At 42.1% G+C, this 13,097-nt stretch overlaps 1 protein-coding gene across 1 annotated transcript; it reads left to right on the top strand.

The window, feature by feature from the left end:
- The first annotated feature begins 334 nt into the window (after positions 1 to 334).
- oprd1b (opioid receptor, delta 1b) lies at positions 335 to 9,653 on the top strand. The gene is made up of 3 exons (XM_042107011.1): positions 335 to 564; positions 8,117 to 8,475; positions 8,936 to 9,653. The coding sequence occupies exons 1-3, from the start codon at positions 335 to 337 to the stop codon at positions 9,469 to 9,471; spliced, it is 1,125 nt and encodes a 374-aa protein (XP_041962945.1). The 3' UTR covers positions 9,472 to 9,653.
- The last annotated feature ends 3,444 nt before the right edge of the window (positions 9,654 to 13,097 follow it).

Genomic DNA, 13,097 nt, shown 5'->3' on the forward strand with positions numbered 1-13,097 from the left:
GAATGGTAATTTCTGCAAGATTGCTTTTAATCGCTGTAGGTTTGGAACTTCATGATACAACAGCTCAAGCCGCCAGGCGCACCCACTAGGTGGTTAAGTGAGCACTCATAGGAGAGTGTTTTCACAAGCCTTACGCCGCGTGGGTAGACAGTCAGCTCCCTCTCACGGAGCGAAACCAGCCGAATCCCCATTACTTTTGACTTTAGCTATGTATGCCGGGCAGAAGACAGCGGTGTCTAATTAGGAAATAACCGCGACAGGGTTGTTACGCGCAATTCCGCTCGCAAAGTTATCCGAGTTGCGCTGAAAGCTGGGGATTGGAGAAGCGGGAGAGATGGAGCTGCCAACGATGTCCGCTTCTGATTTCGCAGATCTCTACTCTGTCATTCCGTACAATGTCACCCAGCATGATTTCTTGGCACTCTTCCCCAACAGGAGTGTCGGCGCACAGAGCACGAGAACAGCTTCGGGTATCATTATTGCCATATGTATAACAGCTCTTTATTCTGTCATCTGCGTCGTGGGACTCCTCGGAAACATACTGGTTATGTTCGGTGTGGTGAGGTAAGAGCTATAGAGCTTAATGAAGGCTAAGGGCAGCTGTGTATAACCACATCGAGTGGAGAAAAAAGTTGTGCGTATTTTGTTTATAGAAACTATGCCATGGCACCCTAGACAACACACAGCTCATATGCTGACATGTGGCCATATTATTGCAGGCACGATCCAATGATGGATTTTGTGCACTGCTGAGTACTGCTTGCTGCATGATCCTTTGGCTTCTTAGCATCATTCATGGTGTCATTTGACTTGAACTGTTTTTGAAGATTTGAACTGTTCTTCAATAAGACATTGCATTCTGTGAAGTTTTCTGTGAAGAAGTATTTAGGAGTCTCAGATATTATTATGTCAACTGGACATCAGTGGGCGAATCTGGAATTTTTATGTATCAGTTTGCAACTGCATCTTTATTTTTTCATTCTGGTAAATAGTAACATAAGTATATTAGAGAACATTATGTCAAGTCAACAGGACTATTACAATTTTTTTATGACTGGCTTTTTCAAATTATTTTTTGTCAGCTATATACTGTTCAGGTAATTGATACCATCTGTTCTCCAGATATCCCACATATAGGCTACTTCCAGCAGCACAAAAGCTGTACACTGTTACTGGTCTGGCCCCTGCTTGCTGGAGTCCATGACACCCATGTTGATGTTTGGAGCAAGTGGGGTTATCAGTATAGGGGTGAGGCATGCGTAAGAGTGGTGGCAGGGTTTGGAATCACGACTGAACTCCCCACAGGGGGGTGGGAGAGGGGTGAACAGGCAGTGGTGTGGGGGTGGACTTCTGGTAATCACAGACACAAGAGGCTTTCACAGAAGTCCCGTGTCATTCTGTGGGAAATTGTGTGGGGGCAGAGGGTTGCTGTTGTTTACCTCCTGTCGTGTGCACATTTATCAGCAGAGGCGGGCCAGAGGGACAGATTAAAAGAGTTATTATGATAACATTCATTTCCTGTTCAATTTATCAAGTCATTGCAGTATTGCTACTTCTTTCTCTGTTTGGTTATCTTTCGTTTTTATTACGTATCCGTGTCATGCAAGCTTAAGAGTTTCTAACATGTTGTTTGTACTCAACTGAAGAGTGCGAAGAGAGAAGAATCTTATATGGTTGGCTAAGCAATGATGGCAGTACTTCTGCAGTTCAAAGACACGTTCACACATTAGTAAACGTGCCATTGCAAACATAACCGGTTTATGCACAGCACCACATTAACATATAACAATTCCCTACCCCAGAACAAACACATCCCATTAAATACAGAACATACTTATAGTCACTCCACAGCCTATAACATAGTGGTGTTACTGGGTGTTTATGTCAGTTGTTGAATGCAGCAATGGCATAGGGGACAAGACTTTCAAAATGGGCCCTTTTCCAATTTAACAACATAACTGTGGTAGTAGTGTGATGAGGATTCAGAGGATGACCAGTTCTGGTAAATAACATATGTAGTCTCTTGGAGACCTTTTGCTTTTGTTAAATTGATGTGATAAGAATGCAAGCTGTCTTTTGAAGAAACCTTCCTTTCATTTAAAGGTACACTATGAAGGTTTAGGTATTTTTAGCGACTGTAGAGCTCCCTCTAGAGTCGCGATATATTTTGATTTTACTCTGCTGTTGTAAATAGTAAACTTCTTGTGACTTATCCCCCCTGTACACAATGAAAATGCTTTTGTTGTGGAGGTGAAGGATTAACAACAGGCAAAAACTATCTCCAAAGAGCTATGTCTATTGACAAAGTAAAGTTTCACAATTCTCGTGAGACTTGGTGAGTCGCCGTTCATGGAAATTGCATGGCTGGTTTTCTCGACTCGCTACGGCTATGCTGTATAGCTATGCTAAGTAAACAATTCACCTAGTACAAGTTCATTGTATCATCAAATAACATTTGATACATCAAATTGGCTTCGCAAAGGTGAAAATCTTGCATAGTCTACCTTTAAGGGTACTACCATTGACTATAATCCATTACATTTTTTTATTGAATTCATGGGAGGGAGGGGCATATGTGATTGGCTGTCGAGCTCAAATATCAACAAATCTCTACTGTATTAGGATTGAGGACTGTACCTTTAATCAACAACCCTCTACTGTATTAGGATTGAGGACTGTAGGCCTACCTTTAATGATCTAGCCAAGTGGATAAAGTAGAGCACCCAGGTAGCCTTGGCGAGATCAGAGAATGCAGCGCAAACACTGTGCTTTGAAGATCCCTCTCAAGAGCTTTTATATCAAGAATGGCAACTCATATGCCTGGCCTTGGACAGATTGATTGTCATGATGTTGTCGAAAACCCCTCACTGTTTTTATTGAAGAGGATAATCTTATCTTGGTATTGCTTACTTTATTTTGATACTCACTCAGCTTTTGTCTACATATGAACCAGCTGTTTCCATCACAATATAGATTGTTAAAGGAACCGTATGTAAGATTGTGGCCAAAACTGGTACTACAATCACTTTCAAATTACTGTGTATCCCCTCCCCCTCCCCCCTGACTGGCAGAGCTGGCAACCCGGATGCCGAAACACTACTGACTTCGTGATTAGTAGATAGGTGGAGGGTGGCGCAACATGACAACATCAACATCGATTGAGGGCTGCAACTTCACTTTTTAAATGACAATATCCTGGCCGGTCTACTGTTGTCAGTGATATAAGTATTTGAAATGAACATGATTTCTTAATATCTAGTGACATATCAGGGCTATTTTATGATTAATTGAAATACATTTCTTACATAAGGCTTTGTAATATACAATTACATATATAATTGTGCCTATTATTCCCAAAATAAATAATTTAGTAATGTTTTGCCAACTGTCACAAATGCCTTGCATTGTATTTTCTACTTCATATAAACATTTTGCTCTTTGTAAAATTGAAAGTGCATGAAGCCTGGGACACTCCATTGACTATTATGGCCCTTATGAAGTGTGTTACTGGCACAGATAATCATTTTCAGCACAGATCCATCTAAGACAGTGTTTCTCAAACTTTTTCAGACGAAGGACCACTTAACCAATAAAAAAGAAACACACGGACCACCTAGCTAAAAAAAAAAAAAGATTAGACCTACTTCAACAGTATATTAGCCTACACAATAGGCCTACTCACTGAACCACCTTGCTTATTGTCTTTGCACTTTGCTTTATTGTGTCAGAGGATTGATATGATTTAAACTGGCATATCTTACATAGACCGTGTTGCAGAACTGTTTGGATTTACATACAAGTTGGTTTAATATTGAAAACAACTCATCTACGTATATTATATTTTATCACGTCTGCTCGTGGACCACTTGGGATAGCTAAGTTGAAGTCATCATGTGGACAAAATGAAATCCAAAATATCAAATGACAAAATATCATTGGCAATGATTGGCATTTACAAGCAGTGTTGCCACAGTTACCTTGAAAAAGTAATCTGATTACTGATTACTCCTTTAAAAAGTAACTTAGTTACTTTACTGATTACTTGATTTTAAAAGTAACTAAGTTAGATTACAAGTTACTTTATTAGTTACTTTCAGCAGCTGCCGACAACACCCCCACAGCCTTAACATAAAAATGATAACCGGTTTTGCCAATACTCACTGGAAGTGCATTTTAACAGTAATGCCAACAATGTATAGCAGACATCCCAACCTAACCTACTTAGATACTGAAATGCAGATGTTTGTTCAATAATGTCTAGTCAGTACACCAAATAAGGAAGGCCTATTGATAGAAATTGTGATAGAAAATATGTAGATTTTGGTAGTTTGGCCTTTTCATGTAGCCTTGGCCACTAGCCATCTAGTATAGGCCTGAGTAATATGCAAATGAAATTACACTTGTTAAACTCACCTCAACAAGTCTTTTGCAATCATTTAACCCGCCGTGAGCAATGCTAAAGTCACTGTTACAAACAGTGCAGTGTGCAATACTATCATTATGTTTTACTCTTATGAGACAATTGGGTACACTTTTGTGTAGTCTGATGTGAAATGGGTCTTAAATGTTCCTTTTTGAGGGGCACTGACTCTGCCATGATGCTCCTGTTCCTAGATACACTAACTAAACTGATTAATTAAGTTCGGGAGAAAAGAGATATAAGCCCACCTACACTGAAAACTGATTGGTTGATTTAGCAAAACAGACCAGGATGCTCTCTGTCTTGGATGCTCTTGCAGGCACAGATGCACCACTCCTCTCTCTCTCCCTCTCCGTTGTGTGCGCGTTAAACTTAGATGCACACACGATTTGAAGTCCGGTCTGGCTTGCGTGCTCTTGTTCGCTCTAGGTTCCGGGAGATTTTATGTAATTTGCGGGCGTCAGGATATCAATATGTGGGAGATTCCCAAAACTTTGGGAGACTTGGGATGTCTAGCTAAAAAGCACTTTGTCGCCAGCACAGAATGTACAACGTACCTTAATGTTGTCATGTTTAGCTGACACAAACTCAAAATAATGACTGTATAGATAAAACGTGCATCTCTCTCCTCCCTCCATTGTTGTTTACGTTTGTGTCGCTGCGTGGTTTTACACGTGAGTTGTCCTCATGCTGAAAAGGTTGGCATAGCCTACGTGACGTTAAAGGAGAATTCCGGTGTGATATTGACCTAAAGTGTATCGAAACATGATACCGAGTGTGAACGTATGTCTCATAGCCCATCTCGGCTTGTCCCCTGCACTCCAAAATCTGGCGCTAGTTAGCCGATGCTACCAACATCTTTTTCAATAGTGGTGCTTCGGCATCGGGCTAGCCATGCAAATAAATCACTGTTTTACACCCATTTACGAGGCTCAATGTATCTCCACACTTCATTGGTAGACTTCCGAGGGCCCTGACATTTAAAACGAGACATTGAGAACTTTGAAAAAGCACTGGTAGTTTACTTACAAGACGATTTATACAGACAGTATCTTCACGAAGTTTAGCGTTTGCAGCCATCTTGAATTTAGTCACGATAAGTCGAGCAACGAGTAAGAATGAACAGCTATGATAAGGGATCAGATTCCAAAAATAATTCAGTGGAAATGCATGGATTCCAGTTGCTGCTACTGGAAGAAACTGGAATCCATGCATTTCCACTGAATTATTTTTGGAATCTGATCCCTTATCATACCTGTTCATTCTTACTCATTGCTCGACTTATCGTGACTAAATTCAAGATGGCTGCAAACGTTACACTTCGTGAAGATACTGTCTGTATAAATCGTCTTGTAAGTAAACTACCAGTGCTTTTTCAAAGTTCTCAATGTCTCGTTTTAAATGTCAGGGCCCTAGGAAGTCTACCAATGAAGTGTGGAGATACATTGAGCCTCGTAAATGGGTGTAAAACAGTGATTTATTTGCATGGCTAGCCCGATGCCGAAGCACCACTACTGAAAAAGTTGTTGGTAGCATCGGCTAACTAGCGCCAGATTTTGGAGTGCAGGGGACAAGTCGAGATGGGCTATGAGACATACGTTCACACTCGGTATCATGTTTCAATACACTTTAGGTCAATATCACACCGGAATTCTCCTTTAATCCCCGAGACAAGAAGAAAGCAAAGAATATATATTTTTACTAAGAAAAATGACAAAAATGGGAACGCACAGTGATTTAGATAAGTAACTTTAATCTGATTATTGGTTTATAAATAGTAGCGCGTTAGATTACTCGTTACCGAAAAAAGTGGTCAAAATAGACTAATGTGTTACTAAGTAGGCCTAACGCGTTACTGGCATCACTGTTTACAAGGAGCCATAAAATCAATACAATTTTATGGTTGTTGGTTTAAAGGAAATCTCCACGTCATTGTTAGACATTTCACAAGAGAGGTTTATCTTGCATGAGAGGATTGCAGCAGGCCAGTTCAAGAGGGCTCTACTTAAAACACACGTGAGGTCCTGTCCAGTAGATGGGCGAATGCATGAGGTTAGGAGAGGACAGTAGTGCAAAGAAGTGTCTAAGAATATGTTTATATATGACGCCCTAAAACAGAACCGCTAAGAGGTCATATAGTGTTTTGACCTCTCCCACACCCATTAGCCTCAAACAATTTTGCAAACACATATAAGAGATATTCTGAAAAGTGACTAACCGTCATCTCCTATTCTGTTGAATGCTGTTGTACCTCTGGAATCAATGTTCAGAGGACCACATTCTGTGTGATTTAAACTATGTGGGTCATAAACTCATGGAAAATTCACGGCAGAGATTCACCTCTCAGCCATTATCCTTTTCTCAAGAGCTTTCCTTCACTTTTAACACAGACCTTAAGCCAAAACTCAATAACCCAAGAAACAGCTGCTCAGGGAATTAAATTACAGGACCATAGAAGAACTGTTTCAGTGAAGGACACTTCACAGGCCTCATCTTAATTAGAAACTTCACTGCAAATCATATTTGGATTGCATCTCATATCAAGATGATACACCTGTGAACACAAGGGACCCTTTCAATGCCAAGGAATTTATCACATTTATGGTAGACACTGGTCAGGGGAACTCTACACTGGTTTGTGGGGTAACATTTATGGACAAATATTCATTTTAACATATGTGTAATATAATACAGCTCTGAGATTTCTACATTTAAGAATGTTTATCCAAGCAGTTTATGAGTGCATGTTTCCAGAGAAATGAACTCAAGAGAATTGCATTCTTAACACCTTCTTTGACTAAACCATTTGAGTGACAGGAACACGCAAACACAAAAAAAAATACACATAGATACACATAAGTGATTCCCACCAGATTGTATTGGCCAAGATACTTGTATAATGGTGGAAGGCAGTGTCTTGTCACTGTGTGGTGTGGAAAAGCAGGTGTTAGGAGAGATTGTGGATTTTGTGTGAACTCTGGTGTGAAAACAGCAAGCATCTCATTGTAGCCATTACTGGCAGAGATTTGGACTCAACGGTGACTCTTAAGAGAGTCCCCTGAATCGCAGTGTTGACTGGAAAGCTACCAGTGTATCATATTGTTCCTGGCTCTCTAACTTATTCATATTCAGAGTAATTGGAAATTGTTCAATTTGGTCCAAGTGGCTCTTACACTCTTAAAACGAATGTGTTGTCCCTATCTGGACACAGAGATGTGTTAAAAAAAACAATGCAAGTTCTGTTATTTTCAACACGTATTGTGTAACAAATTAAAAAAAGGACACAGTTAAAAACAACACAAGGTGTGTTGTTTTCAACACATTCGTTTTAAGAGTGTAGTTTGTAACAGCGGTCTCAATTTTGAAAAGCTGATTTATCTGTACGACAAGCCAGAGGCGGCATATGTAATGTATTAACATGAAATTAGACATTTTAAGATAAGGCATCTGAAAGATAATAACATAATTTATTTTGTTACTGTATGCTCAGAGCATGCCAGTACTCCTCAGCTGTCTCTTTGAAATTCAAACATTCAAGGCTACAGGCAACATGAATATACAAATTGCAAGTTACTTTTACTGTGTTGGCCAGTGTCTACATCTGTCACTCTAAAATTTAGAGTCTAAATGTACAGTGTGTTTTATGTGCTGTTCAGTTTGTCAACAGAACATTATATCCTGGTTTCTTCTCATTAGATATACCAAGATGAAGACAGCAACCAACATCTATATCTTTAACCTGGCGCTAGCTGACACACTAGCCACCAGCACGCTGCCCTTTCAGAGTGCAAAGTATCTGATGAACACTTGGCCTTTTGGGGAGTTGCTCTGCAAGCTGGTGATCGCCATTGACTACTACAACATGTTCACCAGCATCTTCACCCTCACCATGATGAGCGTGGACCGGTACATCGCCGTGTGCCACCCAGTGAAGGCACTGGACTTCCGCACCCCCACCAAGGCAAAGATCATCAATGTCTGTGTGTGGATCCTCTCCTCGGCTGTTGGGGTGCCCATCATGATCATGGCTGTGACTGTTCCAGTGAGCGACAAAGGTACATGGTTGTGTGTTGTGTTTGGTTGGTGTTGGGTGTTGGGTGTTGGGTGTTGTGTTGTCTTGGGTTTTGTTTTGTTGGTGTTGTGTTGTCTTGTGTTTTGTTTTGTTGGTATTGGGTGTTGTGTTGTGTTGGTGTTTTGTTTTGTTGGTGTTTTGTTGTTGTTTTGTTTTGTGTTCCATTGTGTTTGATGTTGTTTTGTTGATGTGTTGTTTTGTGTTGCGTTGTGTTTTGTGTTGTTTTGTGTTGTGCCATGCCAATGAAAGGTCACAACTGCATCTGCATTGTGTACTACGTGTGTACCTTCTGTATTGTGTTGAAACATTTAAGAATCACAACATCTGGGTTGCGTGAGGCAGCAGCTGTTAGTTGTAGGCAGGAGGTTAAACTAAAAGCCTGTAGTCCTGTTAGGGCTGTCAGTGCTTCTACTAATGGCTGTTCAAACCGCTTCTTCTTGCAGGCATAACAATCTGCACGCTGAGATTCCCACAGCCGGACTGGTACTGGGACACGGTCACTAAGATCTGCGTGTTCATCTTCGCCTTTGTGGTTCCCGTGCTGGTCATCACCGTGTGCTACGGCCTGATGATCCTGCGCCTGAAGAGCGTGCGTCTGCTCTCGGGCTCCAAGGAGAAGGACCGGAACATGAGGCGCATCACGCGCATGGTCCTGGTGGTTGTGGCGGCCTTCATTGTCTGCTGGACGCCCATCCACATCTTCATCATCATCAAGACACTGGTGGAGGTGGACACGAGCAACCTGCTGGTGGTGGCCAGCTGGCACCTGTGCATTGCGCTGGGCTACACCAACAGCAGCCTCAACCCCGTGCTCTACGCCTTCCTGGACGAGAACTTCAAGCGCTGTTTCCGCGACTTCTGCCTGCCGTTCCGCGCACGCGCAGCCCAGGGCAGCTTCTCGCGGGCTCGCAACACCACCCGCGAACCCGTGTCCGTGTGCGGCGGCGCTGCGACCGAGTCCGTCAAGAAGCCGGCATGACTAGGCGTGGAACGGGAGCCCCCCCGGGCAGCCCCGCTCAGGGTGAACCAGGACCTACGCACAGAGGTCACTCAAATCTCCACCACAGAGTTCTAACACAGCCAGTCCTCCGAGCAGGAGGAAATGGGCTCCACATTCCTTCACCTCTTTTCCCCTCTCTCCTTCTCTTTCTTACTCTCTTCTCTTCGCTCTGTCTCTCGTTTTTCTCTCTTTCACTTTCACCGTCTCTCCTTATTTCTCTCTCGCTCTTTTTTGCGGAAAAGGGAAAAAAATGGCAGAGAAAATGAAGTCATGGCTTCAAGAGTCATTTCTGAGAACTCAACTTGACAGCTTACAATATCCAGAGGGCAAGACTGAATAACAGGGCATGTTAGCATCCCCACAACAGAATTCTGTGTACTCTGCAATTTGTCATAGATGTCTTAAAATATAAAATGGGGACAGTGATGCACAGAAATGAAAAAGAGAGGAAGAGGGGAGAAAAGCAAACATGGGTAGGCATAGTGGACATGGATGCTCGGAGGTTTGCGGATGTGACAATGTGGCTGTTCAGTCTGTTTCACTGCACTTCTGAGTCGTTCTGATGTTTGTGGGCTGCTTAGAACCCCGGTGGCAAGTGGTGTCACGCTGTAACCTGCATTCCCATGTGGGTCCGGTTTCTTACAGAACCGAGGAAGAGTCTAAGCAGTCATGGACGCATGCAGTCGAGAGGAGAGCAGATGAGGGGAAGTGTGAAGGAGCTCAAACCTCATGGTCACACTGGGATGATAATGCCGTCAGAGGAAAAGCAATTCAATACAGACTCAATGACGCATAGCAAGATTTAACAAGCGACTAGGAGGAGGAGGAGGAGGAGGAGGAGGGAGAAGAGGTAGAGGAGTAGGGGAGGTTTTTAGAGGCAAAACTGTCTGCTTAGATTTTAGAAGTCTCCTTCTGATGGCATCGGGCCTAGAAATGATGATGTAAAAAGACATTCACAGATCATAAGCCTTACTATATTCAACATGACTGTAATCACATTTGGGTTCACACAAAGACAGCAACAAAATGAGGGGAAAGAGAAAAGATTTGGTCACATAAAAGTATGATGACAAAGAAGAGGTGAAAGTGTTCTAACATTTATATTGTTCTGAAAACTATATTGTGCTTTATTACAGACAGTCACACAATTCGTTACTGGTGTGTGTTCATATTGAAATGCAGTCTTGTCTATAATATGATAGAGAATATAATACAGTATTTCATCTTAAGATATATTAGGGATGCACCGAATCCAAGATACAGTTTTGGATTCACACAAATCTTTAGCTGGTTGAAGAGATTTGTATTCTGCTAAACCTTGTACCATTTTATCATGGGAAGGTGTTTACATTTGTTAATTGCCATTATCACCCGGAGAGAAGAAATACTCGTTTCTGATTGGCTGGTGGGGTGGCTATTAAGTAAGGGATAATGTATAGAACGCTGGTCATTATTCCTCCGCTGCGCGTCGGGGTCCGGTTCGCCCTGTCGGGACTTATTTTCCCAATAATGACCGGCGTTCTATGGACCCTTTCAAGAGAGTTCCATTATCAGCATCATAGTTGGCCCCACAAGACTTCCTTTTTAACATTCCATATGTTATCTTAATGCAGAGGAAGTAGATTGGGGCCCAAATAGAACGTTCAAGCATTGTTTTTGTTTTTATTGTTGAAAGGGTCTATACATTATCCCGCTTATTACACGGCTACTTGCCAAAACGAAACAATAGACTCCCTACGATGTGAGTCTTTAGCCTGCATAGCCTAGAATAGCCTATTTGTTACTGTTTCATCGTGGCTTTTGGTGAGAAACAAATAGTTCGCAACAGCACACACTGAACTTGAATCAAACATTCTTTAGAACGCAGCTGATCAACCGTCTACTTTCACTTTTGAATGAAGTTCCAGTCCTTGCGCAGTAATATGAAAGACGTAAATTAGAAGCACAAAGCCCATTTTCCTTGACAGCGGTCTGTTATACTTAGCAACGGTCTGTTATTGAGAATTAGCAGACCGCCGAACGTTGGGAAGGCCCATTCAAGTGAATGGAGCATTCTGCAGCACTCTGAAGAGCCGTGTAATAATTCTGAATAACACGACACCTATGAAGTAGATCTGGTACCGTTCCATATCAATGTCTATGAATGGTAACTGTAACAACCATAGTAGGACGACGGTTGAGCCTGGAAGCAGGCTTTACAACAATGGAATCAACAGTAAACAAGCTAACAGTCCAACAGTAACATCGCTGTTATGGCCAAAGAAAGTTGTACAACAAACTGAACAAGTCGGCTTCTTTTTAAACGGAACCGCTTGTTTCCTTTGCGTGCTATAAAGGCATGACTATTGCCTATAGTAGCAACTGGGTGATAAGCGGGATAACGGCCTTTGGGGGTCCTGTTGGTAACACTTTGCGGTAAGGGTACATGCAGTGGTTAAAGTGGGATTTGGCAGGTGGGGGAACTCTAAAATCCAGTGTCCAGGAAAAAACAGGAAAATGACTCACCATTGGACAACATATTGAGTATTGTGGTGTAGCAATACTTTTTGGACAAGAATTGCTAGCTTTTTGGTCACCTCTATACACGCGAAAAATAAACTCACAATTTATTTTAACAATATCATCGTGCTATATCTACCAATGAAGTATGGAGCTACTTTGAGCCTCGTAAATGGTGTAAAACAGTAATTTATTTGCATGGCTAGGCCGATGCCCGAGGCACCCCCCATTGAAAAACTGTTGGTAGCATTGGCTAACTAGCGCCAGATTTCTGAGTGCAGGGGACAAGCCGAAATGAGCTATGATACGTTCACACTCGGTATCATGTTTCAACAGGGGCGCCTGCAGGAATTAATGCTATGGTACGCACACCCATCACCCCCCCCCCCGCCCCCCCAAGAAAAAAAAACGTTCACGCGTGGACAGTATTTTTCCTTTAGGTTCGTGCATACGGTACATAGCATAACAACATCCACATGCAACAATGCAACAACAACGTCTACAATTACCTATTCATTTGGGCAACTTTATACATCCCTATACAGGCTAAAGCTACCTTTAGTTGTGTTATAGTGTACTGTAACGTCTGGCTTTAAACAGCTGTAATGCAGTCGTTCTGACAAGCACACCAATTGCTTAGCCAACCTTTTTCTTGCCCATCTTGAATAGCTCCTCTAGCTTTGCTGCCTCCATCCTTTCTGTTTTCGTTGTTTAAACTTGTGATATCCATGATGAGTATTGAGTTAGTGAATTAGCTCAACATTGTGTGCTGATAACCATATAGAAAGCCGAGTAAAAGAAAACAAGTAGCCTATGTGTGCCTGCGTGCGTATTCTCTCCTGCTCAAACATGTGCGCGTTCATTTTGATAAGTGTTCACTAACTTTACTTAATAGAAAATTGTAAATAGCCTGATGGCATGCAACTAATGGGATACTGTGTATAGTTGGAAAGGTATGGTAGGCCAATATGGTGTGAATATACACACACAGAAGGTAAATTTTCTCTCGTTGTTGAGTGATGGTATGCACAGTGCGTACGGACGTACACCTGCAGGCGCGCCTGTGTTTCAACACACTTTAGGTCAAAATCACACCGGAATTCTCC

This window comes from Alosa sapidissima, chromosome 10 (genome assembly GCF_018492685.1).
Source record: "Alosa sapidissima isolate fAloSap1 chromosome 10, fAloSap1.pri, whole genome shotgun sequence".
In the NCBI taxonomy this organism is placed as follows: domain Eukaryota; kingdom Metazoa; phylum Chordata; class Actinopteri; order Clupeiformes; family Clupeidae; genus Alosa; species Alosa sapidissima.